Source organism: Rattus rattus, chromosome 4, assembly GCF_011064425.1.
Source record: "Rattus rattus isolate New Zealand chromosome 4, Rrattus_CSIRO_v1, whole genome shotgun sequence".
NCBI classification, from domain to species: domain Eukaryota; kingdom Metazoa; phylum Chordata; class Mammalia; order Rodentia; family Muridae; genus Rattus; species Rattus rattus.
The window spans coordinates 112,639,875-112,667,544 of NC_046157.1; the positions used below are offsets into that span (position 1 = coordinate 112,639,875).

General features: G+C 47.3%; 2 protein-coding genes across 5 annotated transcripts in view; one reads left to right on the forward strand and one right to left on the reverse strand.

Annotated features, from left to right (window-relative positions):
* The window catches only part of Fer1l5 (fer-1 like family member 5), a 52,077-nt gene extending 51,053 nt beyond the window's left edge, over positions 1 to 1,024 (forward strand). The window contains exons 51-53 of the mRNA XM_032900919.1: positions 17 to 126; positions 378 to 525; positions 636 to 1,024. Of these exons, the coding sequence (XP_032756810.1) occupies positions 17 to 126; positions 378 to 525; positions 636 to 821 (444 nt within the window). The 3' untranslated portion in view covers positions 822 to 1,024. The remainder of the gene's footprint in view (positions 1 to 16; positions 127 to 377; positions 526 to 635) is intronic.
* Positions 1,025 to 2,127: 1,103 nt separating this feature from the next.
* Positions 2,128 to 25,294, reverse strand: Lman2l (lectin, mannose binding 2 like). 4 transcript variants are annotated; one of them, XM_032900929.1, is made up of 9 exons: positions 25,084 to 25,294; positions 23,599 to 23,717; positions 20,186 to 20,303; positions 19,348 to 19,430; positions 7,952 to 7,984; positions 6,817 to 6,978; positions 6,623 to 6,737; positions 3,740 to 3,859; positions 2,128 to 3,415 (listed from the first exon to the last, which is right to left on the reverse strand). In XM_032900929.1, exons 1-9 carry the CDS (start codon positions 25,271 to 25,273, stop codon positions 3,273 to 3,275), a joined length of 1,083 nt encoding a protein of 360 aa, XP_032756820.1. In that variant the 5' UTR covers positions 25,274 to 25,294; the 3' UTR covers positions 2,128 to 3,272. The 4 variants fall into 4 exon arrangements, with proteins under 4 accessions (XP_032756820.1, XP_032756821.1, XP_032756823.1 ...); XM_032900930.1 differs by lacking the exon at positions 7,952 to 7,984; XM_032900932.1 differs by lacking the exons at positions 7,952 to 7,984; positions 19,348 to 19,430; positions 25,084 to 25,294 and having other exon boundaries at positions 23,628 to 23,715.
* Between the last annotated feature and the right edge of the window lie 2,376 nt (positions 25,295 to 27,670).

The window sequence follows — 27,670 nt, forward strand, 5'->3', positions numbered from 1 at the left end:
CCTTTGGTGGTCCTAGGGTAAAGTCAAGATGACCCTTGAGATGCTGTCAGAGAAGGAAGCTCTAATCAGGCCAGCCGGGCAAGGCCACTCGGAACCCAACCAGTTCCCTACACTTCATCCTCCTGAGTAAGGGCCCTGGAGGGTGGAGGCACAAGCCTAGATTTTTCCTCCTTGGTATAGGGTGGTAGCTAGTGGGCCTCCATGTGGAAAGGGACAGCTACTTCCTCCTCCATGGTTAAGTTGACATCAGAAATAAGACTTAAGGTTGAGTATAAGGGGCTCCCCCATCGGTTAAAAAAGGGAAGCCCTTTGCTCTCGATCACTTGACCTGAAGATTGCTCTTGCCCTCCATTCCCGGCATCTACTGTCACGGGCAGGCGAAATGACTCCTTTTTACTGTGGTACCGGTCACCTATTAAAAACTTCTGCTATGCTGTCTGTAAACGCTACCGCTCCAAAATCATTTGCTTGGTGGTGATCCTGATTATAGGGTTTATATTGTTCAAATTCGTCTATTCAGCTCCGGTGAGTGCCAACCCGTGGGGAAGGGACAGAGGTGGGGGCCACTCTGGCATTAGTTCTCAGAGCACACTGAAGTTGCTACTTTAGGCTACTCTGGTGTCTCTTTTCTCTAGAACTATTTAACCTTGAACTGGATCAAACCTAAACTTCGGATGTATCCGCCCATTAAAATAGTCAACGTCATCGGGTCGGTGAACACCAGCAGCCTCAACTCGTCCTTGTTTACCATGGAAGGCTCAAAGCTGAAGCCTTTAAAAGACCAAGGGCCAACATTGGTCAAGTACCCAGGAATCACGTAAGAGATGTCTTCCCAGAGATTCCAGCTCCTTCCTCTCACCAGCCAAGCATCAAGCACCCTGTGTCTTGGGCTTCCAGGCAGATCCTTGTTTGAGTTTTGTAGGAAATGCCCGAGGGGCTGTGCATACTGACTCACATGTTTAGAGACCACTTCTGACAAGAGCAAAGCTATAATTTTCTACTGAAATAAATGTTTTTTCCAACAGAGCCACCTTAAGACTTGGGGGTTGGGATCGAAGACAATGTGAAAGGCTGAAAATGGCATCACTTTGAGAGTTGGGGAGCAACATTGCATTTAATCACCCTATCTAGTGTGAGGTAGGAGAAGGGTAACTGTGTACCATACACGGAAGCCATGGCTTCTACCTAAGTTTGAGTGCACAGGAGCCACACCACCTCCAGAACACTCTGGGGCTACAATACCCAGAAAGACAGCCTCTTTCATCATGGAAAACATTTGCTTCTGTAACAAAAACCAAGAGCTGGGCAGGATGCTGATTGGGGTAGGTTTTGTTTTTCATTTGTTTGGTTTTTTTGTTTTTAATTTTTCAAGTCAGGGTCTCTCTGTGTCGTTCTGTCTATCCTGGAACTTGCTCCATAGACTAGGCTGGCCTCAAACTCAGAGACCCACTGGCCTTTGCCTCTAAGTGATGGGATTAAGGGTGTGTGCCACCACACCTAGCATGGACGGTTTTCTTCTACACGTTTCTCAAAGGGGAAAAGTTTAGTTCCCAGGCAATGTGGGGACTGTAGAGCCTATCTTCCGGCCTTCTTCCAAAGCATCAAGGCGCTTACGAGCAGTAGTCACACTAACCTGACTCACTCTCTCTTTTCCTGTGAGCAAATCCTTTCAGTCCCATGGCTGAGAGTCCTCTCAACAGGCCACCCAGGTCCTCTACCACAGGATTCACCCAAGCTCCCTTTGAGCTCAAAACAGACAAAAACTGCAATTACCTTTCAGTATTCTGATACTAGGGCCAACCTCTCTGTCCCAGTTGTCCCTGGCTTCCCCTTGCTATTCTGCTACTGGGGGCTGGTGTGAGGCTTTCTGCACCCCATCTATTTTTCTCCTGCATAAAGACAACACAGACTATCCTGATTAATTAAGACGGGGCTGAGAAAATGAACTCTTCCCTGCAACCAAATGACCCCTCCTCCTAGTCTATGGATGGATAGGGTGAGGGATGGGGTGAGGGCTTCCCCAACCATCCAGCGGGGACAGGGTAAGAGCTGACACACCTGGGGCTCAGGAGAAAGGCTGGAACCTCCCAACCAAGCCCACCCTACAAGAAGGCCACTGAGCCAGGATTCATGATTGGTTTCATCGGCTACTTTATGAAGACTTTTCCTCAGGCTACAGAGAACTGTGTCAGGCCCTCCATTGAGACTAGCCTGTAACCAATTTAACCACAGGGCGGATAGGTGAGCAGCATGTGACACTCGTAGAATAAGGCAGTGTAGTAGGTGACACACAAGGCCACTCAAGCTGTGCTGCTGCTCGATGACCAGAGCTTTTCCAGGCACAGAGGATGAAGGGCTTTCGCTCTCAGAGATTTGTAACGTGAGATCACCAACTGTTTCTTCTCATTGAGAGGCCAAATGTCTCAGGGGTGTGTCCAAGTCCAGGGAATAAGAAGAAAGGTGCATTTCACTTCCAACATTCAAAGCAGGATCCCAAGAATCAGGACAAACACAAAGCATGCGACTAAGCAGGGTCCAGCAAGTCGAGAAACTCCACATGGTCAGATGCAGCCAATAGCTCTGAGGCACGCCTGGACCGGGATGATTTCACAGTTAACCTCACATCTGTGAATTGTCCACGCATCTCTCGATTTGTAACAACGTTTAGCCAAACCATCCAAAGGCCTGAAGGGTTGGCAAGGAAGCTGAAGACCCAGCAACATTCAGAAACAAGATCCACCCAGCAGAGAAGAGGCTGAAGCAATGAGCTACTGCAAGAAACACAGGGCTGCCTGATGTAAGCAGCAGGCTGCTTCCCTAGCTGAGGATGCAGATAAGGAGGGTGGTGAGTGGAGGGAGACAGGCAGGGGCGGGAGAGTCTCCATCCAGGCTGCCAAGGAGCTCCTGAAGTAGAAAGAGGTGTGAGCAAAAGCAAAATCTAGTAAGCGATTTTCCAGAGGGTACAAGTTCTGGTTTTCTACTTGGGAGTTTTAAAATGCAGTGGAAGGCCTGCTGTGTCCAGTCTGCGCCTGGGCTGCCGGCCTGATTCTGTAGTCGAGGCATCACAATAGATAGTGCTCCATCCATGTCTCTTCACCCCTAAGTGGAAGGACTCCAAGGAAAGGCACACCACAGCCGCTTGGCCCCGCGGGTGGTAGCCTGGGCCAGTGAGATGTCCCCGTGTACGACCATGAGGATGCAGGGTCCCTGAACAACAGGCTGTGTGCTCACACCCACACCTCATGGCTGTGGAGGGGCTGATAGCAGCGGGCTCAGTAGAAGCGTTTCCGGCTGTGGTCCTGCCATTTGTTGTAGAGTATGATCCCAATGACAATGGCAAATACGGAAAACACCAAGGAGAAAAATACAATAAGGAAGAGAGCCAGGCCACTCAGGGGCGTTGGTGGTTCTGTCACTGAGGAAGTAAAAACAACAACAGTAAGGAATGCGGAGCCCACCCTACAGTGGGCCAACAGCTTGTCCAGTCCCTAATTTCTGATGTCCACTTCTGAGGAACCAGACCCCTGACCTCCCTCTTTCCAGGTGGCTGGAAATGGAGCAGCAGCCCACCTACTGCTGCCTTGCCTGTAACAGAACAGATGGGAGGCAGTGCAGGCATTCCTTGTGCCTCACAGGAGCACAGAAGGACTGACAGCTGCAGGTGCCAGTTGTCCCAGACTCTACAGACACTGCAACCTCCTCCCCGAGCACAGGCCACTTCCCAGAATCCCACACTCACTCTCCGGCAGCTTCAGATTGTCCACTGAGGGCAGGAACACGTCTCGATGTAGCTTTTCTTCTTCTGGGGTCCTCACTCCAGTCAGCTCAAACAACTTCAGGGAAATGACATCATGGTTATCTAAAGGAGAACAGAGGGTTACTCCCTTGCCCTCAACAAGAGGGCTTCTGCAGCTCGTATCTTGCGTCAAGGCTCTGATATAAGCCTCTCTACCCCATGACAGCAGTGGAAGAAGACCTCTCAGGAAAGTATGGAAACTAACAGAAGGGAGGTGGAACCAAGGCATGGTAATGGGGGCACAAATACAGCAAGCATGTTTTCTCTCATAAGCAGAATGTTGATTTAAATACACAAGTGCAAAGGAGGGACAACCTGGGGGAGGGAAGATCTGCAGGAGGAGCAAGAAGACAGGGTACAGGGGAAGTGAGGATTAGCTAAGGAAATGACATAGTCGATCAAAGTGTCCTGTGAGACCCTCTGATGGTGTATGCCTGCACTTAATTAAAAAAGAAAAAAGCCAAGTGTAGTGGCACAAGCCTGTACTTCTAGCACTGCAAGGCAGAGACAGGAGGACTGGCGCAAACTCAAGGCACTTGGACAACACAGATGCAGGTGAGCCAGGGCAATACACTAAACAGCATCAACAGCAAAACCCAAACTTCTTTAAAAGTTAAAGCTTCATAATTTCCTTATCTAAAAGAATAAAGAATTAGAGATAGTCTATGTATTCTACTGGTAACTATGCATTACTTATAGAATTAATTAAAGATAATACTAAAAATAATTAGGGCTAGGGTGATAGATGGTCAGTGGTTAAGAGTGTTTGCTGAGGGCCAGAGTTCAGTTCCCAGCACATATCCCATGACTCCCATCCCATGTGGCTCAAGCTCCAGGGGACCTGGCATCCTCTTCTGGCCTATGCAGGCACCTGCATACACATGTACACACGCGTCTCCTTGTCTGGTTGGTTTTATGAGACAGGCTCTCAGTAGGTAGCATGGGCTGCTGGCCTCAAGCCTGTGACTTTCTAGTCTCGATCTTGTTAATGCTAGGATTATAGGCGTGAGCCCCTGTGCCTAACTCCTCTTTTTTAAAGTTTTTGTTCTTGTTGGGTTTGGGCTTTTAAAAATTTTGTTAGTTTGAGACAGGGTCTTTTTATGTAGCCCGTGTTGTTCTAGAACTTAGAGATCCACCACCCCGTCTGCTGAAAGCTGAGACTAAATGGCCTTCAGGCTGTTCTGATCTCTAGGCTTGTAAGGTTTCCTGCTGCAGAAGTAGTGTCAGCTCACTCCTGATGAAGCTCTGCTCCCTTCAGTGGGGACTGACTTACTTCCTTTGAGGACAGCAGTTGCCAGAGGCCAATTTTTGAGTGTTTTTGTTATCAGGGCATATCCACAGCTCCTTGGTCTGACACAGTCTTCAACCTTTGTCTAGAAAATGTTTATGCTGTTGGAACTAAGTTTAAACTACAGGACAGGATAAAAAGCCAGGGTAGGCCAGGCATAGTATCATGCACGTAATCTCAGCACATGGGAGGCCAAGGCAGAAAGAACCAGAGGTTCGAGGCTAGCCTGGACTACACAGCAAGTTCTAGGCCAGCCTGGGCTGCATAGACCCTATCACAATACAAAGTAAAACAAAGAAACAAATAAAATATCAAAGAAGCTATGCAGAAAACTGACCTTCCCTTTATTTCCTTTCTTTTTTGAGACGGTGTCACTCTGTAGCTCAGACTGGCCTGACTGTTAGGCTCCTCTTTCTTTTCTTCCTTCCTTTAGGCAGGTCTATATAGCCCTGGCTGTCCTAGAACCCATTATGTTGACCATGCTGGCCTAAACTCAGAGACCCCCCTACCTTGGCCTCCTCCTCCTCCTCCTTTCTCTTGCCTTTCTGTTGTTCTTTCTTTCAGAACTAATGTTCTACAGTGTAGACATCAGAGCCTGGATCAGATGAGAGCTAGCTGAGCTTTCTCAAGGAGTCCTTGAATTAAAACACACACACACACACACACACACACACACACACACCCCAAACAAACAAACCAGACAATGCGGGGTGTGGTGGTGCGTGGCTATAATTCCAGCACATATAAGGTTGAGGCAGGCTATATCACTAGCTCAGGGCATGGGTACAAAGCAAGACTGTCTCAAAACTAAAATAACTAAAATGTGAATAAACCAACAAACAAAAAGCCAACATTAATGACCACAACAAAACTAGACTTCTACAGGTTAGAAGTTTATAAATTTTTAAAAATTGGCTGCCTAGGCCAAAACTAAGTGTGGTGCTGTATGTCAGCCACAGAAGTAAGGAGCTGCAGTGCTGGTGAACTCGGCCCGGCCAGAGGAGGACAGAGACAGTGCGCTGTGCATAGGGGGAAGCAGACACCACAGGTCAGAACAGAGCCAGGGCAAGGCTCTCTCCAGCGTGGACCAGTGCAGATGGCACAGTAGACATTTACAGTACCAAGAGCAGCTCAGGAGGAGGCAGATGGCTAGCAGACTTGTACACAAGCTTCATTCAAACATCTGAACAGAGAGGGGGAGAGGGTTCGGGGTTGGGGTTGATTAAGAGCAGGTGACGAGTCAGGGAGCAGCTGCAAGAAGGGAAGCTAGGCACAGCAGCCAGAGCCGGGAGAGGGGCACAGGCCGGAGAGCTGGGCAGACAGGCGCGCACACTGCCGGAGGGCAGCTCAGGATACAGCTGTCCCAGAGGAGCCTGGGCGGAACTTTGACAGATTCGACAGAAGTGTGCAGCATTCCTAAACCATCTGAGTGGCTTCCCACAGCTCTCTATCTAGCTGTCCTCTGAAGGGCCTCACCAAGTCTGGGGTCCTGACAAAAGGGGTCAACTGAGGCACAGGAAGAAAGAGCAGTGCAGTACCAGAGAGATCCCCAGTGATGGAGGATGTGCCGAAGTAATAGCCCCGGGGGAGCCGCACCCCAGGCATCTCGATGCAGTCCCTCCACTCATGTCGGCCATCAATGTCCATCATTATCTGAAGCAGAGCAGAGACCAGGGTCAGCCACTGGAGCAGAGGCAGGACACACCACCAGCTGCTCCAAGACGGGACTCACCGTCAGATGCCTCTTGACATAGCGAATCACAAGGAAGGTGTCATAACGGATATTTCGGACAATGGCTGTGCAGCCCCCCAGCTCCGTGGGCCGCCCGTCTCGCTCATGATCATAGCTGAGGGAGCCGTTGTTCACCATGGCTGAGATGTAGGGGAATACCCGCTGGAACACAGGGAGCAGAGAGCAGACAGGAAGAAGACTCAGCACTGCCTGCACTACTGAACCCCCTGCCTCATCTTAAGCAGCCCACCCCCAACAGGACCCACATACAGATGATCATGCACAGGGCGCATGGACTCAGGGAGCACGGACTCCACACTTGATGTTAGTAACTCTCCAGACCAGGGTAGACCTGAAGTGGCCCTGCAGGATGCTGGGATCCACTCTACTCCCAGCGATCACTGTTTGGTACTGCAAAGCAAATCTCTTCCACATGGATAGCTACTTTTCTCCCCAGCTGCAGCTTGAAAAAAAGGAAAATCATCGCCCAGGTCTCCACTTCAGCCCTAGCCCTCTGCCCAAGTGAAGTGTTTGGCACACAGCAGGCATTCTCAAAAATACGTTTGAGTGGTCAGGGAATCTTTCTAGTCTGGATAGCTCCTTTCTGACCCTAAAATCCTGCCAGTATTTGATGTTAACTGATTCCAGAAAGCACTGCTAGGACAGGCTCTGGGGGGCTTCTCTAGCCACAGCCACTGTTCTTAGTCAAGACGTCCAGCATCCGCACATAACCTCCCCCAAAGATACCAACAGTGAGAGGGCAATGTTTCACATGTAGGAAAGCTTAAAAATGTCCATGTTACCTACTTGGGTTCCCACTACTTAAGAGATGCCTTCTCTCCACAGAGCGGTGTAAGCAATTCCTCCTCTAAACTGGTGAGCTAACCATTCCAGAATGATCCCAGTGCAAGTCAATGTAGAAAGGTTGAGTGATGAAGGGGGAAGGGAAGATGAGGCATGCGTTTCTTGGACAAGCTCCACACTGTTCCAGACAGTCAACATGCAAGGTAGAAATGCAGTCAAGACCAAATACTCAGAACTCCTGAGACAACAGCCACATGGTCTCTGAGCAGCCAGAAACGTCAGCTGGATGGTGAAAATCAGGGGTGAGCACAGTGAGTCAAGAGCCCAGTACCTGAACTCCTGGGGAATAGCGCCTCTTCTGGGCCTGAGTGGGTCCAGCAGGTTAGTACAAAACAAGACAGGACACAGAACACAGGAGACCCAGTCAGAAAGAGACAGCCTTGGGAGAGCTATGACCCTGCTGTGGTAGACGAGTTAGCAGCCAAAATCCTCACACAGAATTTCAGGGTCCACAAAGGGCTCCCAGCAAACTCTTGAAGCTCTCACAATATATGCAAAGTACCTGCCCAGGTGCCTGCACACTGCTGTGAGGCTGTCCGGCTACCTGATATCAGACTCTCAAGGAGCATACTACAAAGGCCTCTCTACTGCATGGAGGGAGGGACCTGGGGCTTTCAGCAGCTTTGTGAAACAAAACATCTTGCATTACCCGAACACAACTGGGTTATGTCTCCCAGACCACTGTATGTCTACAGCACAGGGGGGAAAGAGAAACCAAACAAAACCAGAAAAAAAGTCAACTTTTCCAAATTTGAGATGTCTTGTTGTACTGGCTGGTTTTGTGTGTCAACTTAACACAAGCTGGAGTTATCACAGAAAAGGCGCCTCAGTTGCAGAAATGCCTTCACGAGACCCAGCTATAAGGCATTTTCTCAACTACTGGACAAGGTGGGAGGACCCAGTTCATTGTTGGTGGTGCCATCCCTGGGCTGGTGGTCTTGGGTTCTAAAAGAAAGCAAGCTGAGCAAGCCAGGAGAAGCAAGTCAGTAAGAAACTTCCCTCCATGGCCTCTGCGTCAGCTCCTGCTTCCTGACCTGCTTGAGTTCCAGTCCTGACTTCCTTTGGTGATGAAACAGCAACGTGGAAGTATAAGCTGAATAACCCTTTCCTCCACAACTTGTTTCTTAGTCATGATGTTTGTGCAGGAATAGAAACTCTGACTAAGACAAATTGGTACCAACATAGTGGGGTATTCCTATGACAACCTGACCATGTTTTGGGGCGGACTGTGGAAGGACTTTGGAACTTTGAGCTAGAAGAGCTATTGGGATGTTAAGAGCTTCTGTAGGAGCTTCGAAGATAATGTTGAGAACTGCACTGCAGAAGATGGCTTGTGAAATTTCAGAGGGAAGATTAAAGACTCTTATTAGGGCCATGTTGTTTTGATTGTGAAGATTCTGTGGTTTTGGTTAGCTGGGGCTGAAGAATCAGCTATGATTAACAAGATACCAGAACTACTAAAGCAAACCTTTGAGTTACCGTGACTATTGATGCTGGTCAGCTGGAGCTAAGAAATTAGTGGTGATTAAGAAGAGACCAGCATCACTGAGGTGAAATCTTCTGGAAAGTGTTTTCTCAGAGCACAAAGAGGCTGTGTTCCAGAGATAGCCAAGGTTGTGCCTCGTGCTGTGGCTTGGTAATGTGTGAGAATCACCTGGGTGGTACAGGTTTTGAAGGGGTCATGAAGAGCAGCTGAGGCTGGGCACTGTGAGAGGCCATGGAAGGCCATTGGTGAAGGTGCACCCTCAGTTGCAATTGATGGCCCAGGTCTGAAGGGGTCATGCAAAGGAGTTGAGGCTTGGCACCGTGAAGAGCGCCTGTGAGAGGCTATTGGTGAAGCCTAGCTGCAATGGAAGACAGCAGCATTTTGGAGACGCCAGTACCATGAGATGACCGCCAAGAGCAGCAGCAGCAGTGGAGAACAGGCATCTGGCGCCTAGAAGACAAGGTGTGTGCTACAAAGGGCTGAGCTGGAGGAGTGACTCAAGGCCTTGGAGGAGCCTAGAAGATCGTGAGTGGATCCCAGACATTGAACAGTTAGTTTGATTTTGCTTTTGATTGTGACTCTGCCCTGATAATTTTCTCCCTTAAAGTAAGAAAGTATTTTAGTGGAGCCCACAGTTAAGAGACTTTGCATTGTAAAAAGACTTTGAACTTTAAAATATATTAGATATTTTAAAGGGATTGAAATTTTAATATGTAAAGACTATGGGACTTCTAAAGTTATTTAGATCTTCAGGATCAATAAGAAAGTAAGAGTTGAGGCTTAATAGTGATGTTTGTGTGTCAAGTTCACAAGGGGTCAATTGTACTGGCTGGTTTTGTGTGTCAACTTGACACAAGCTAGAGTTATCACAGAAAAGGCGTCTCACTTGTAGACATACCCTTTATGAGACCCTGGGTTCTATAAGAAAGCAAGCTGAGCAAGCCAAGGGAAGCAAGCCAGTAAGTAACATCCCTCCATGGCCTCTACATCAGCTCCTGCTTCCTGACCTGCTTGAGTTCCAGTCCTGACTTTCTTTGGTGATGAACAGCAACAAGGAAGTGTAAGCTGAATAACCCTTTGTCCCCAACTTGCTTCTTAGTCATGATGTTTGTGTGGAAATAGGAACCCTGACTAGGACACTTGTACTGCTCAGGTCTCAAGATACAGCTCTTGCCCAGAAGACAAAAACTCTACTGTACGAGACCATAAAATTAACTCTAATCCAAAGGGATCATTTGCCCTCTAATTGAGCCTCACGGACATACATCCCAAATAACTGTTGTCACTCTGACCTACAACAGGGAAAGTCTCCGTGGGAGCGCGGCAGCACAAGCTTAGAAAGTCACTGGCCAAGCTTGAGGCTCTTTAGCTTTGCCTCAGCAGATCTCCACAGCTCTCAGCCACCAGCCCTGAGAGAAGCCTCACATGCTCAGCTCAGCCCAGTTCATAGGAGTGTGGGGGAGGGGCTCCCAAAGCATGCACTCCTCTCCTCCTCAGTAAAGCCAACTATGCTAAGAGTCAGTACTGTTTGAAATGCTATGGTCCAGTGGGAAATATTCCACCAGCAATAACTGCTCTGGAAAAAAAGAGGCACTAGCAGCCGGTGAGAGAACTGTGCTCTGGGTGGGGCCCAGGTGGTCAGAAGGACGGATGTAAGAAAGAGACTGGTGGGAGGCAAGGCAGAGCATGTCAGGGCACGTCAGCCTCATGGACCAAGGTAGGGGAGCCCCTCCACCCCCCAGGAGCTTCCCAGCAGTTGTGAATCACCAGCATAACATATGTGCTACAGGACCCCAAAGGCCATGTAGTCCATCAGTGGATGATTAAGCCACCATAAAGTTACTCTTATGCAACTGTCATTTAGAGCAAGGTAATTGCTAGCGTGTTATTAGGTAATTCTCAGAAATGGGTTCTGAGAAAGCTTGTTACTTCAGTGAACAATTAAGGAAAGGAAGGGATTAAAAAGTGCCCTAGGGTCCTCTGATGACCCCTAGATTCGCCTTATTCATCACTTCCAATCACACGATTAACTTAGAATTTTAGAATGCTTAGGACAGCAATCCTTTGGCAAGGCTACCCAACTCTTCCTAAGGCTGGTGTGACAGCAAAAGTCAGGCAGGAAGCTGGATCCAAGTTGCCCTGGAGGAGCCTTTCATCTGTGCACACATGAAGGTACTCCAGTCATGGAATTTCGCAGCAGTCTAGAATGGGGCTGGGGTTCACTCTTGGTTTTGTTTCTCTGAGGCATTTGTGCAGCCCTGGCGTCATCAGACTGTGTATCCAAGGATGACTGAATTCTCTACCTGCACTTCCGAGGTGCTAGGAATAGAACGCTGCCTTTGCCAAGTCCACAGCAGGCTAGGGATCAAACCTAGGGTTTCCTGCCTGCTATGGAAACACTGAGCTACATCCAGGAAGACTGTGACGCACGAAGTGACACTGAGCCCATGACTCCATCGCTTCCATCTGTAGCTTCAGCAGCTCACACTATGGCAAGGCGGGCGTTTCATGCCTGATTTCAGAGTCCCCAAAATAAGGAATTCCCACCTATTGTCCAAGTGAATACTGACTATAGCACAGGAAAAGCTTCCAAACATTGTACCACTGGAACCACTCATAATTTTTTTTTTTTTTTTAAAGATGCTCTGAAGCATTTGCTCATTAACAAGATACTCAGGATTCTTCCTTGGACCCCTCCCACTCTCAGGACCCCCCCATTCTCAGGACCCTCCCATTCTCAGGACCCTCCCCTTCTCAGGACCCTCCCACTCAGGACCTCCCACTCTCAAGATCCTCCCACTCTTGGGACCCTCCCACTCTCAGGACCCCCCCACTCTCAGGACCCTCCCACTCTCAAGATCCTCCCACTCTTGGGACCCTCCCACTCTCAGGATCCTCCCACTCTTTGGACCTTTCCCACTCTTGGGAGTTTCCTCACTTTTCTTAATAAGTCAACTTCTGCTTTAGAGAGAGATGGTAGGGGAGCTGGAGTGTAGCTTAGATGGTAGGATGCTTGCCTGGCATGCACAAGGCCTTGGGTTGGGTGCTCAGCCCCACATAAAACTGAACATGACTGCATATGCCACAGTCCACAGTCATCCTTGGTTACATAGAAAACTCCAGGCTAACTCCCTGTCTCCCCTAACATACCCCCAAAAAGATACTCATGAACTTTTGGTGTTGTGGATTCTAAGCATGTACAGGTCCAAAGCACATAGGGTGGATGCCTAACAGAAAAGTGCATGGAGGGTCTGCCTCTGGAAGCTGAGGCTGGGTCCTAATCATCCCACACTACCACAGCTGCACACCTTCGCAATGTGTGACCTCTACGTCATATCCTTATTGGAATACGTGGAGATGCTGTGTAGAGGTTACAGGGTTAACCATGGGAAGAAGAGATGGGTGGACAACTTGGCACAGTGCCTGTCATTCAGGAGGAAGTCAACAAAACTACAGTCAATTAACAGTTGAATAAATGAATTTTTACATTAAATGTTGTTCAAAGCCAAACATGCATGATCTAGGGGAGTAATCTCCTTGGCTCACATAGACCAGGAAATTGTCTAGAAACATTTGGGAATTAATAGGCTCAGTCTCTTCCTCTTTTTAAAAAGTTGCACTTTAAATATGTTCAAATGCAATGAAAAGGTCATCTATGACACCGAGATACCAGAAGGTGAAGAAGTGTCTAACTTCCTAAAATAAAGCACACTTGAATATTCTTAGCAAACAGGAAAAGTCACTTCTCGGTTCAGAATCTTGGGTGGAAAGCCTGTAGTGCCAGCTCTCCAAGTTCATCAACTGGCACAAGATAGCTGCTCTTCCAGGGCAGTGCTTCCCAACCTAAGCCTGCTACAAACTGCCAAGCTGTGCTCCCAACACTCTGCGATGGGAAGCACGGGGTGGGGAGAGGAGAGGAGAGACAAGAGAAGGCTACACAGCAGCTACTGTCAAGCTGGCTGCCAATCACTCCCGAAGAATCAATCTAGAAGGGTGAGTAACAGCAGTGGCGTTTAAGAGGTCATGTTTTCAGTCCTCTCAGTCCTGTGAGCCAGCAACACCATCTTCCTTCCGGAATCACTTCATTTATTTACTTAGCAGGAAGAGGGCAGAGGACAACTGAAGGGAGCTGCTGCTTCTCTCCTTTCACCTTTTGGGTCCTGGAGGTCAAACTCACTTGGTGACAGGCACCTTTGAGCCAGTGTCATGGTGGGAGAGAACACTGGTATTCAGGAATGTACTTAAGGCATGAAACCAAGTGGCTGAGCTCCAGAGCCTTGTCTCAGTCGTAGTGTGTGTGACATTAGTAACCCATCATATTCTTGAAGGAAGTCTCAGCAAGTATGGTAGGTACCTATGACCCCAGGACTGCCACAGTTACAGACCAAGATACAAAGTAAGACCCATCCATTTTAAAAATCAACCTTTAAAGCACACTTTTCCTTCAAAAAAAAAAAAAAAGTCAGGTATGTAAACAGCATGCTTAGGAACTCTAAAGCACAAAGACATCTGACATCTGACGATGGTTCCAGATTAAAGACTAAGAGTAGGCAGCGATATGGCTCAATGGGGAAAGGAGCTTGCTGCCAAGCCTGACAACTAGAGTTTGAGCCCTGGGACCCACAGGGTGGAAGGAGAGAACCAATTCTAACAACTGTCCTCTGATCTCTACACGTATGCACTCCGCCCATACACAAAATAAATGAGAACGCATGCTCTAATGGCTCAACAAATGTCCATGGGCCTTGGGTTTTCTTCTGCTAAAGGACTCAGAGGAGCACTGAGGACACCCGAGTGAGGCCCAAGACTAGCAGCAGTGAGCTCACCATTTCTAACTCCTCTGCTCTGACCACTATGCTGGGAACAGTCCGTGCTGTTTTAGGAAAAACACACAGGTATTTGACTAAGTAGGCAACGTTCAACAATTACTCTTCACTAGCTGAGGAGAAGAAAATGCTCCCATGTGAGCAAGTGCGGTTATGCCAGGACATAAAGGACACAGGCTGGGGGCACAGTGACACACGACTATAATCCCAGCTACTCAAGAGGCTGAGGCAGGAAGAGCGCCTAGGACCAGAAGTTTGATACCAGCCTGGGATTACCAATCTATAGATCTGAGACTTTTATCAGAATCTGAATCTGACATTCATGCTCTTAGGCTCCCAGTCTCATAGTTATGTCTTTAGACAGTTGCTGAATGGGATGACATTTTCTTTGTAAAAAGAGGCCTATACACATTCGTCTTTCTTCCTGCTCCGTGGTAACAGAACAAATGGCTCCTCCACTAGGTGCTGCTAGGAGGTGGCCTCCTCCTGAGAAGTACACGTGAGCCCTCAGATAGGGGACGCAGTGCTTGCCGCAGCCTCTGGCTGCACCTGTCCCTTTTGTACACCCTACAGGCCCTACAGGCCCTACAATGCTCTTCAGCTAGCCCTTCATGCAGGAACAGAAAGGACCCCGAGTACCTGAGCAGAACTCATGCTCTTCAGAGCAGGCAATAATCAAAGCTGAGACACATGACTGTATGAGCGCCAAACCCACCAGTCTCCTGCTAGGTGACTCTGACCTCCTCTCTTGGCTCCTCAAAGGTTATGGGAAAACCAGGTCCCCAAATGATGCTTATACACTTGGGCATCATCATTATCTAAGAAACTTTTAAAAAAAGGAGTCACGTCTAAGTGTTACAACAAGAAAACTTAAGAAGTCAGAGTTCTTTGAACAAGATTTCCCTAGACGGTGGTAGAACACGCCTCAGAAGGCAGAGGCAGACGGATCTCTAAGTTAGAGGTTAGCCTGGTCTACAGAGCAAATTCCAGAACAGCTAGGGCTACATGGAGAAACCCTGTCTCAGAGAGAGGGGAGGGGGGAGGAGGGAGAGGAGAGAGGGGAGACAGAGACAGAAAGAGACATAGGCCAGAAATAAAAATACCAAGTGAGATTAGTTTATCAAGAAAAGGACTAAGGGAACACGAAGTGTGCACATGTGTGTAGGTCTGTGGTGTTCATGTGTGTGGGTATGTTAGGGACTGAGCTCTCCACTTTCTGGACATGAGTTCTATCACTATTTCCTCAACTTGAAATGTGTTTTTTAAGAAATTAGAGTTTATTTTCTTCCAGTTAAAAGGAGGAAACCAATATATAAGGAGAGAGCCTGGACCACAACGTCCAGGCTCACCTGATCAAGGCAGACTGGGGGGCTGTTCCTCTCACTCCTGGCTGCCTCTCCCTCCCATGCGTGAAGATCAAATGTGTCACAGACAAAACGACGGCCTAGCCTGCAACAGCTTTGCTCTTCTGTGTGGTCATTCTGAAAGTTCCTTGCCACTAGACTCTGGCTTTAACTGAACAAAGACATCTGTGCTACCAAGTTCCTCCAAGTGTTCACCAACATCTGGGTTCACAGGAAAAACATGGCCTTCAGTGGACGGGCTCCTAGGGCCAAAAGGCTATGGACTCATCTTTCAACCACGTCTAAATCAGCAGCGACACAGAGACATCGTCCATGTACCACTTGATCCACCCAAAGTGGGTTCCAGTATGTGATAATTAAAGTGATTATCATAACATCAGAACATTTTTTTTTCTTTTCTTTTTCGGAGCTGGGGACCGAACCCAGGGCCTTGCACTTGCTAGGCAAGCGCTCTACCACTGAGCTAAATCCCCAATCCCAACATCAGAACATTTTTTTTTTAAGATTTATTCTTTTATTATATATAAGTACACTGTAGCTGTCTTCAGACACACCAGAAGAGAGCATCGGATCTCTTTACAGACGGTTATGAGCCACCATGTGGTTGCTGGGAATTGAACTCATGACCTCTGGAAGAGCAGTCGGGTGCTCTTAACCGCTGAGCCATCTCTCCAGCCCCCATCAGAACATTTTTAACCACTGCCTAACTCTGTGCTCACTGGCAGTCACCCTTCACCTCCTTATTTGAGAGCCCCAGCTCTGGACAACTCCTGTCTACCTTATCTCTATAGATCTGACCATATTTCATAGGTACAAACTCACGAGATAAGCATGACTCTCTTATGACCCTCTGTGCACAATGTACAAGCCTTTCATACAAACTTTTATTTCTCTCGGCTACACATACACAAGTGGATTCACCGGATTAGAGAATCTCTTTAGCAGTCAGAAGAAATGCCTGCTTTCCAACTGTATCATTTTACATCCCCACAAGTATCAGTGGGTTCCAAATGATTGCCACATCTCTGAACTTGCGCTCTGTTGCTGTGAGGATTTCACTGTGGTCTCATCTGTGATTCTCTAAGTTAATGACGTAGAGCATCGGTTCATGTTAATTGGCCATCCATTTATCTTCTTCACATAAACTCTACTCAGCCCACGTGCCTATTATTGTATTGGCTTGTCTTTTGACCGTTCTTTATATAGCAAGCAATGGATTTCTAGTAAGGTTTGGATAGATTTTCCTCCACTCTACAGGTGATCCTACTTTCTTGGTATGCCCAGTGTTGGGCTCTTGTGCACATGAGGCAAATACTCTTCTGAGAGACAACACCAGCCCTACTCCTGACAGTATGCTTTGAAGCACTTAGATTATTACTTTAAAAATTAATTTTAGGGGTTGGGGATTTAGCTCAGTGGTTAGAGCGCTTGCCTAGGAAGCACAAGGCCCTGGGTTCGGTCCCCAGCTCCGAAAAAAAGAACCAAAAAAAAAAAAATTAATTTTAGAGCTGAGCATAGTGGTGCATGGGAGACAGAGGCAGGCAGATCTCTGAGTTAGAAGACAGCCTACTCTGCAAAGTGAGTTCCAGGATAGCCAGGGCTACACATAGAAACCCTGTCTTGAAAAACCAAAAAAGAAAAAGAGAAATGTAGGTATGTGCGTGGTCTTCCTGCATGCATGTCTGTGCACCACATGCATACCAACAGATGTAAGAAGGGCACAAGCTGCATAAGTAGTTATGGACAGTTGTGAGCGACCATGTGGATATGGGAACTGAACCTAGGTCTATAAGGCCTGGTGCTTTTAACTGCTGAGCCAGCTCTCCAGCCCCAGGTTCTTCCTTTTGGTGAAGTCCAGTTTCCCTGTGCTTCTTTTTGTCATTTCTGCTTTTGTTACCAAATCTAAGAAGCTGAAGTCCCAGAAGCAGAGATTCTAGAGCCAGCTCTGTGACCTGTGTGACCCCACTCAGCTCTGCAGACTTCCTCCTGCTCTTCAGTCTTACTCACGGGGCAAAGACGCTAACAGTTGAAACAAAGAGTTGCTACAAGTAAATAACAGACGTGGACAATGGCCTGCACCCTTGTATGAGTAAGCAGAGTAAACCACACCATTGAGAAAGTACATCTGAGCTGATCCTCTGAGACGGCCCCAGTTGGTTGGGAGTGGACTAAACAGAAGCTCAAAGAACTTGAAATCACATATCTGAAAATACCTAATGTCTCTTCTCTCTAGAAAGAAATCGATGGACAGGAAATGAGTGAATGGATTCTAGCACCAAAAGGGTAAGCTTCAGGACAGGGAGACCCTACAAAGGCTGTGGCCTTGAACAACACAGCTTCTCTAGTCTGTTCATTCACTGGGAAAGAGGAGTCACACTGTAAATGATCTAACAGCCCAACTAACAACCACTCGGGCACACAGCCTCAGTGTGGCTAGTGTGCCTAAGAGGGATGCAAACAAACAGGACCAGTGAAGCTCATGCAATGTGGAACACAGCGAGGCGTTGGCTGCCTTTCTTTCTAGCCTCTGTATGAAGATCTGTACTTCCTTATCTTCCCTGTCCCTTCCCAGAATGCCTTAGTACATGCTTTCCCTCTCCATGGACCACTGGCTCCTTATCCTTCAGACTTCAATTTAAATGCCTTGTCCTGGAGAAAGGCTCCATTATTGCTGCCCCACCAAGGACAGCCCACTGTGTGCTCTCAAAGGACCCCCAGAGTCTCCAGCAATCTTCACACTACAGAACACAGAGGTGATCTTGCCCCGGCATCTAGCAAGGGTCTGATGGGCCTAAAACAACAAGGAGCCAGAGGAAACAGAGACACAGTTCTAACTGATCCACAACAGAAGGTTACTCACCTAACCCAGGTCTCACTTTTCCAGCTCCTCTAAAAGTGACCTCGGGAGATTCTGACTGCTACATCTGAGTGTGGTACACACAGTAGTCACTGTCATATTTTGCATGTGTTTCTGATAAGTCTTTGTGGGGAGTGAGTGGTCTCCATCCCCAACCCAGCCCTGCCTTCTGAAGGGTACCCAGGACAGCTTGTCAGCAGTTTTCGACCATCTCAGGGCAGCGCCACAGGAAAGGAGGATACAGTCCTTGCCAGTAGAAGGCAGTACTGAAGAACCTCAGAGATAGTTAATGTCTCTACACTGTCTAGACACTGGGTTCCATCAGGATGCTTAGATCTGAGGCAGGTACGGTGGCCCCATTCACAAGCCTAGGACTCAGAAGGCTGAGGACAAAGAGCTCAGGTAACTCCAGGCCAGCCTGGGCTACATAGTGAGGCCTTATTATTATAAATAAGTGTATCAGTTTCATCAACTTCTATTACTCAACCCTTTCTTGTAAGAGATGGGAACTGCTGCTGGAGAAGATAAAGATGCTGGAAACGCAGGGCAACTGGTAGGAGAGAGTCCGCAGTGATGCTTCAGGTCTGGAGCACCCATCTTTCCCCTTGCTCTGGCCTCAACCTAGAAGCCAAGACAGCACCAGGCAAGTGTGCTCAACCCCAGAGGCTGCCTTACAGCAATGCATGAGAAACTGCTGGCACAACAGGAAAACACCCAGTGTGACCAACAGCTGTCCCTGAAGGAGAGCACCCAGTGTCCATAAGTAGTTATGGACAGTTGTGAGCCACCATGTGGGTACAGGAACTGAACCTAGGTACTCTATAAGGCCTGGTGCTTTTAACTGCTGAGCCAGCTCTCCAGCCCCAGGTTCTTCCTTTTGGTGAAGCCCAGTTTCCCTGTGCTTCTTTTTGTCATTTCTGCTTTTATTACCAAATCTAAGAAGCTAAAATCCCAGAGGCAGAGATTTTCTCTCCAGGAAAAGAAAAAGAAAAAAGAAAAAAGAAAACTGCCAAGAACATCATCCTCTGAAGGTCAATGGGAACCTCACTGTCTCTCACATTCCCTCCTGTACTCTGCTCCTAGGGGAAGGGCTATGGTCAGTAGACATGCCCTAGCTCTGACACTTGCCATTACCTCGTGCTGCTTCTCCTCATTGGGATAGGTGTCTACAAACACCCCCAGCCCCACAAATTTGTCCATGTTTCCAAACACAGGCCCTAGAGAGAGAGAACAGATGATGAACAATGACATACAGCCAAGAGCAGACAAAGGGAGAGGATCTTACACGGCAGAGCACAGGGTGATATTCAAACAGCTCCAGTTATTTCCTGAGATGAGTACACACACATGAAAGCACCCAGCAAGTGACCTACATCCGGGTCCATGAGCAGGTATGGAAGCTTGCTGCTAAGGCAGGAAAAGGGGAGGCTACTTTAACCTTGTTAGCACTCTACTCCAAACAGGTTGCTAAGGATCCCCTATCTACAGACTCCTGCTTCACAAACACTTGGTGACAATTATGCCCCCAAGAGAGAACTGAATTCCCAAGTTCTACCTCTTGCAAGAGACCAGGTCAAATCAGGTTCAGCCTGCCATCTACTTGGAGCACCGGCTCCAACAGCAGCAAGGACAACAGAGAATTCTCTCTTGACTAGTGCTGAGATCTGTAAGTGCATATGTGCCCAGAAGAAACTAGCACACCAGCCTCCAGTGTTCCGGGAGAGTGCATTCAGCCAGCCAGTGGCCAGACTTCACAGGAAAACCCAGGAGGAATCAACAAGCAAGGACTCACCCGAGGATGAGCCAAGTTCAGACTGCTTAGGACTCAGACCCTACTCTACAATAGGTTAATATTCATTCACAGATACCACGGGAGAGGGAAAACTTGAAGGAAAGGCCTGTCTCAAAAAGAGGAGACAGGAATGAATAGGCCTGCTACACCCATGTGGGAGCAACCCAGGGTCCCTAATACCTGGCTGCATTCGGTCCTTTGTGTACCAGATTGCCAAGCCGTCTCCATGCAGATTCTTCTTCCCTTGGCCGTGGATCTTGAAGTGCACCTGCAGTTCCCAGTCTTTCAGGAAACATGGCTGATATGAGGAAGACAGGTATAAGACAGGAACATCAACCAGAAGCCCATAAAACCCTCAGAAGTGGTCTAGACTCAGAAAGCGGCTTTGGTAACACACTCAAAGCTAAAATGAAATCTGAGACTTGGAAAGTACTTCTGTCAAAAAACTAGAGGCAGGGTCACTCAACTGTTTAAGGGACTCTGTATAAGAGGCGGACAAACCACCCAATTATCTTCTCATCTTCCGGCAGAAACAGGAATCTGGAAAAGGCACATCAATTTGCTGTGATCCTTCATCTACCCGGAAGTACAACTGGATAAAGGTGATTGAACTAATACCTGTTTGCAACTTAAGGTTATTTTTCTGACAGAAAGACTCTAAAAAGTGGGGCTTCCAAGAAAAGTCAAAATCTCATTTGTTTAAAAAAATAAAAATAAAGAAAGCTAAGTCCTACACAGAGGTTTCCGGAGATAATTAGCAGATGTTATTGAAGAACTCTAATTAGCTAAAGCTGGAATTCGGCCAAGCTGAGGGGCAAGCCTGAGTTCCCAGGAGAACAGAAGAGTAGAGTAAGTTAGGTCCCCCAACCTTTGTGCCATGGCTAGGAAGGATAAATGTGCCAGAGGCAAACACTAGCTTCTTCTGGGACAGCTTCTTGGGGCTGGGGATATTAGGAGAGAGGTGTCATTCAGACTTCTGAGTTTTGTAATTGTATGCCAAAATCTTATAAAAAGGGAGGTGATGAGAGGCTGGCTAAGTGTGTGACATAGTTGTAGTGTTTCCAGGAGAAACGGGGTGAGTAGTCTGGGGAGGCATCCAGTTAAACTCTGCTGTGAAGAAAGAAAGGAAGGGTTGGCTGGGCTCTGCCAAAGGCTTTCCAAATAGATTGTTCTGGGCCTTGAGCAACACACTGCTTCATCATGTTCAGTTTTTCATTTTTAATTTCTGGGACATCATCCAAAAGACCTGGTGTTAGGAGTAGAGAGTCACAGTGGAAAGGGGGTGGACGCTTTCTCACTTAGCAGGGAGCCCTGGTGTCTCCAACAGTCTGCTCTATTCTGTCTTTCCATGTTGAGTTATCTCGCTGCTGTTACATTTAGCTTTCAGGACAAGCTCAAAGCTGTCCTGTAGACGGCAGGTAGTACAATGGCCCTGCAAAAAGGGCAGGCCCAAGAAGCCCACACTAAGTCAACAGGTAGTTGCAGCTAATTCTTGACCATGGGTATCATAATGCTATACGGTTTTGCTCCTGGTGATTTTTTTTTTTTTTTGGCTCATGGTGATTTTTAAGAGTAGCTCTGAAATTTCACTGCATGTTTGAAATCCCAATAGCTAAATCAATAGTGGTGGCTCACACGTTTAATCTCAGCATTAGAGAGGCAGGGGCAGGTAGATCTCTGAGTTCAAAGCCAGCCTGGTCTCTACAGAGCAAGTTCTAGGACAGCCATGGCTACACCGAGACAGCCTGTTGCAAAAAAAACAAAACAAAAAGAAACAAAAAAGGAACAAAAAAGAAAGAAAAGAGAGTATGGTGAACAAACTGCTCCAAGAAAGAGAAAAAGAAAGAGAAAAGAAAAATAGGAAAGAAACCTAATGAGTAAGTTGTGCCCTATTCTAACTCAATCAGCATCCTGGAGTAGACCGCAGACATCAACTCCAGTGGAAGCCAAATCTGAGAAGTGCTTGCTCAAACCATGCATCTTAAAACAGTTCCTTGGTTCATTCTGGTGAGAACATAGGTATCGGAGACTCTTTTTTTTTTTTTTTTTTTTTTTTTTTTTTTGAGCTGGGGACCGAACCAGGGCCTTGCACTTGCTAGGCAAGCGCCCTACCACTGAGCTAAATCCCCAACCCCGGTATCGGAGACTCTTATATTAAGGTATTAAGCCATGTATCATTCAATAACCCACAAGAGCCCTTCAATAAAACCAGACGTGTATGTGTGTAAGAACAGCATGCATTTCCATACCCACTGTAGCAAACTGCAGTCTTTTCATGCCCCATCTGGTTATATTCTGAGGACTCAGATTGGTAAGTTAAGCAGGTATTACAGGTGGAGATCTGCCCAGCGCTCTCCAAGCTGGACTTGGATCCATCAGTTATCTTCTCCCACGACCCACACTGAGCTCAGTACTACAGCCTAGGTTCCTTTACAACTCTTGGATAGAAAGAAATGAACAGGGAAGAGACACAGTCCCTTTTATGAGATCGGCTCAAAGCATCTACAGCTAATGAGAAAAACCACAGTAAAGTGTAAGATTTTCGCACCCTCATTCACAGGAGTCCAGGAGAAAAAAACACCAAGGATGGCAAAGTCATCCCTGACAGTGACCTGGTTGTGCACAGTCAGCAAGGACCGGGAACCTGACACCTGCAGTCACAGTGCAGCAGTGCCAGGTGCTCCTTCCTGCCATCATTCCTCGAGGAAGAGGAGGAAGCTAGAAAGGGTCCAGAGGACAAGCAAAATGACTGTCATGGCTCAAAGTGACTTTCATACGAAGCAGAAACAAAATCTTGACTAAAACAAGGGAAAGCCACTAGGATTATGGGTGGGACAAATGCACTTTGGAATCCTTTTTAATATTCACTTAAGTATCTAGCAGCAGTGTCTGTCCCACTATGTAGCCCAGGCTGCGACTGAGTTTCTGGGCTTAACTGATCCCCCTACCTTAGACCCCCAAGTAATTTGAACTACAGATGTATAGCACCATATCCAGAGTAGAGAGGTAAGGCAGAAGGATCATAGGTTTGAGGGTAGCCTGGGCTATTAAGTTCAAGAACAGCCTAGGTTACATGCTAAGAAATAAATATATAACAATAACAGCAAAAAGCCAAAAGTTTTCTGTCTAACAAAGTAATTAAGTAAGATTTAAGCTATTAAACTCCAAAGTGTGGTATTTCAGAGTAAGGAGAAAATGAATGATTTGTTCTAACTATAGGGCAATTGAGAAATATCTGATTTCTATATTATGAAGTTCACCGTTATCTGTAAAGACTTTTAGTTTCTTTTTAATGATTTATTTATTTTTAACTTTATGTGCATTGGTGTTCTGCCTGCATGTATGTTGTGTGTGGGAGCTGAATGACCTGGAACTAGAGTTGCAGATAGTTGTGAGCCACCTTGTGGGTGCTGGGAATTGAACCCAGGTCCCCAGAAGAGCAGACAATGGTCTTAACTACTGAGTCACCTCTCCAGCCCTCTAAAGACTTTTAATATCTTTAGAAGATGGGACACTGGGAAAAGACAAAATAACGTCGAAGTTATTCTGGACTTTTTAGGACACTGAGGGTCCTAGCACAGGAAGCCTCTTACCACCCGATTCCACAAGGCACCCTGTTTACTTTGCATATCTGGAGTGAGGCGGATATACTGCGTCATCACCATGGCGTTGCCCATCAGGTTCCACAGCGAAGAACTGCTTGTTCCCACACCTATGGGGAGAGAAATATCAGCTTATATTCACCATCAATTGGTTCACAAAGTCAGATTCTCCCCCCTAAAAAAAACAACAAAAAAACAACAACAACAAAAAAAAAACTGGAGCCATTATCTTTCCTCTAGTCTTCATGAATAAATGGTTTTTTTTTCTTTCTGGTTTTTTGTTGTTTGTTTGTTTTTTGTTTTTTGTTTTTTCCGGAGCTGGGGACCAAACCCAGGACCTTGCGCTTGCTAGGCAAGCACTCTACCACTGAGCCAAATCCCCAACCCTTTTTTTTTCTTTCTGAAATGGGGGTTGGGGGGGTCTCAATATTCTGCCTCAGCCTCCTGAATTCCTGGAACCCCAGGTGCCTGCCGTCACACCAAACTTCCTTTAGCTAAGTCCTTCAGCTTCAGAAGATTCCAATGTACCCTTGGGCTGTCACAGTAACGATAGTTGAGACCTCTATGTGTAGGTGAACTTTAGCAAGAATTTTGTCATTTATATCAAAAGAAAATGACCCTGAAAAGCCCATGAGCTTAATCATATTCTTTTAAAAACCAATCTTTCAAGTGCGAAGCCGATTGTCCCCAAGTCCCTTAGCCTAAGTATCTCCAGGGTGAAAAACTCACTTAACATCTAAGTATCAGCAGGGACCAACACTAAGGAGATACTATGCACAACCTGTGAAACAAGGACATCCTAATAACAGTGCATAGCTTTCTGCAGTTTGAATTCTTGTTTCCTGCACCCCTATCCACAGCTCCCCGAGAAAAACAAACTTGTATTAAGCTACAGCTACACTAATTTCTCTTCTTTGTAGACACCTGTGTCAATTTTCTGACACAGAGCTGTGCTTAGAGACCTAGAAATCCCTGAAGAGAGCAATGCTAACCAGCCTCTTTCATCATCAGGGCTCACGGCCTGGGCAGGAGCAGGTGTTCTAACCAGCAAACAGACTTTTTTCCCCCCACTCCTGTCTCAATCCGACCGAGTTCTACCAGGGTTCTTTCTCATGTTTTTATTTCCAGAGCAGCCACCGCTCCATCCCGGACACAGGCTCATCACTAATGGTCCTCAACCATCCCTCATTTTTCTCAGTTCTCTCTCCCCATATTTCTGTCCAACTCCAAACACCCCTTCCTCCAAGCCTGACACTGGTGACATCTGAGAGCCCTACTCAGACCTACTAGAAACTTCTAGCGCTCGGAAAGGGGCGGAGGTGGGGGGCGGACCCCTGTCCTTGGGACCTGTGGCTCTTCAAAGGAGCGGAGATCCTCGGGGCGCCCCCTCCCACCCGGTGACTACGACCCCCGAACTCAATCCCGGCTCGGTCCCCAAGCCCTCCCTGCGCGACCACCTCACCCCGGGCGCCTCACCCTGGTAGGGCTTCGACAGCGAGTGCTCCCGTTTCAAGTACTCCACCGCTTGACCCGCCCTGACATGCAGCGGCCCCGGCCCAGACCCAGACCCCAACAGAAGGAGAAAGAGCAAAAGCCTGGCCCCGTCCCGAGCCCACGCGCGCCGCCGCCACCGCTGCCACCAGGAGGGTCTCGGAGCCGCCGCCATCTTTCCCACCGCCGGCCCTTCATCAAAAAGCCCGCCCCGTGGCCCAACCCATTGGCCTGCGGAACCACCGGCCCGACCTCCCATTGGTTCCTGGAGAGTCCCCGCCCCCGCAGGTGAGTATCCCACCGATTGGCTGGCAAGTAGCAGTTGCCTTGCCAACCCAGGCAAGGGGCGTTGCCGAATGTCCAGACACTCTGCTTTTGAACCAGGCTTCACTAGGCCTGCTAGTAATGGTGAATCTTACTTTGTTTCTGCGTTCTATAGTAAATTTAAAGCGATAAAACATTTTTTTTCCCGATCGTCACTGTCATTTGAACCTACCTGACCTCCAAGCTAACAGTCAAGAGGGCATATAAGTAAAAAGAAAAATAGACAAATCCACAAATAAAATGAGTGGAAGGAACTGAAGACTAGTTGTGTTGGTAAAGAACTGGACTTACAATGTCAGGGAGCATTAGGTCATCCCGGCACTCTGGAGACAGAGGCAGGAAGGTGGGGAGTTCAAACCCAACACAGTGAGTTAGGGAGTGACCTAAGTAAGTCGTTAAAATGAAACGGCTGGCTCCTGGGTGGTGGTGGTCCATGGATTGAATCCCAATGCTTGGAGGCAAAGGTATGTTAATCTCTTGAGTTCGAGGCTAGCCTGGTCTACAGAGAAAGTTCCAGGATAGCCAAGGCTACACAGAGAAACCTTGTCTCTCAAACAAACAGCCAAACCAAACCAAATAAGCAAACAAACAGCTGGCAAATTATAAAACATATAAAGGACAGCCGGGGTTACCTGCTAGGTTGATGAGCACTGTCAACCAACATCACATGATGACACTTATAGAAATTAAATATTTGTCAAGGTGTGGAAAAATTGAAAACACACAATCCATTTTCCTCCTATAGCCTCCTCCAAGCCACCACAACCATCTTCCAACATGCTTCATCTATATCAGTCAACCCTCTAATGGTTTGCCATCATCCTTAGGACGTGGACACATGAAGCTCTCAACGTCTGTCCCTGTCCCTCTGTTGTAGCCAAATTGCCCAGTATTGAGGTTTGGTCTCTTGCTATGTATAGTAATGCTAAATTCTATACAAAAAGGCTATTCTTGGGGTTACAACCTTTTGTTCCTTGTTCCTTGATTTAAAACGACTGGCTAAATAAAATTGGCTACAGCCCATTACCAGAGGGACTAGAGGTAGGTGGGTTTTGCTTTACTTAGTTGGGGGTCGAGAAGAGAGAGGAGGGAGGAGAGACCAGGAGGAAGAAGGGAGAAGAAGAAGCCTCCGTGAGGGGAGATAGACCATGAGCGAGTAGCCAGGAGAAATGGCAAGTATCTGGGGTGCACCTCTGGGGAGGTAGCCAGGCCAGCAGTTAGAAGAGAAGACTAAGGGTTACCCCCAGTAATTGTCAAAGCCAAATAAAGTGACCATAGTCTGAGTCTCATTTACTTGTAAGCTGGTCGGGGATGAGCTTAAATTGGTTGTACTACAGCCCAGAGTCCATATCTCACTAAGTTCCAGCTTCCTGCCTGATTGCTCACTGCTTTCAGAAAATTAGCTTCTTCTTAACTACTTCCTCCTGGAGGCCTTCCTTGACTCCCTCAGGCTAGAGCTTGTGTGAATTGCTGAGCTCTGACTCTGATCCATAGATATCTACAAAGTTTTTATCAGACTTGGGTCTATGTCTTCCCAGTAGACACGGCCAAAGTTAACTCTCTTCTGAACGTGAGTAAATCTGACAGAGAAACAAGGCGTGAGCTTGCCTCAGAGAAGATAAACTCTTGGAAGACGTCAAAGATATCGATCTTTTACAAACTTCACCCAAAATAGATACATGGTGACAGGACTTTATGTCATTCCCTTACCATAAAACCATTCAGGGCCTGCAGTGGCCATAGAGTAAAACTCGGTGTGACCATCAAAGCCCTTTATAAACTGATCAGATCAATCTGTTCACATGTCCTTTACGATGGGTGTCACTGGAGTGATATAACTGAACTAATTGATTATGCATGTCTCCTACCAGGAATGCGGCTCACGGGCCTCAGGCAGCCTCTCTTACTCATTTCCTTTTTTTTTTTTTTAAGATTTTATTTATTATATATGAGTACACTGTCACTCTCTTCAGATACACTAAAACAGACCATCGGATCCCATTAGATGGTTGTGAGCCACCATGTGGTTGCTGGGATTTGAACTCAGGACCTCTAGAAGAGCAGTCAGTGCTCTTAACCCCTGAGCCATCTTTCCAGCCCTCTTATTTCCTATACCAGGCCCTTTCCACTTCCCTATTCACTCAGTTCAAAGTACTATTGCCAGTACAGGGTAAGGGTTCTAACGGTTTTGAAGAATAATTTCTATTATATTTCTCAGTTAACTAGGCTATTTTGATTGTGCCTAAAT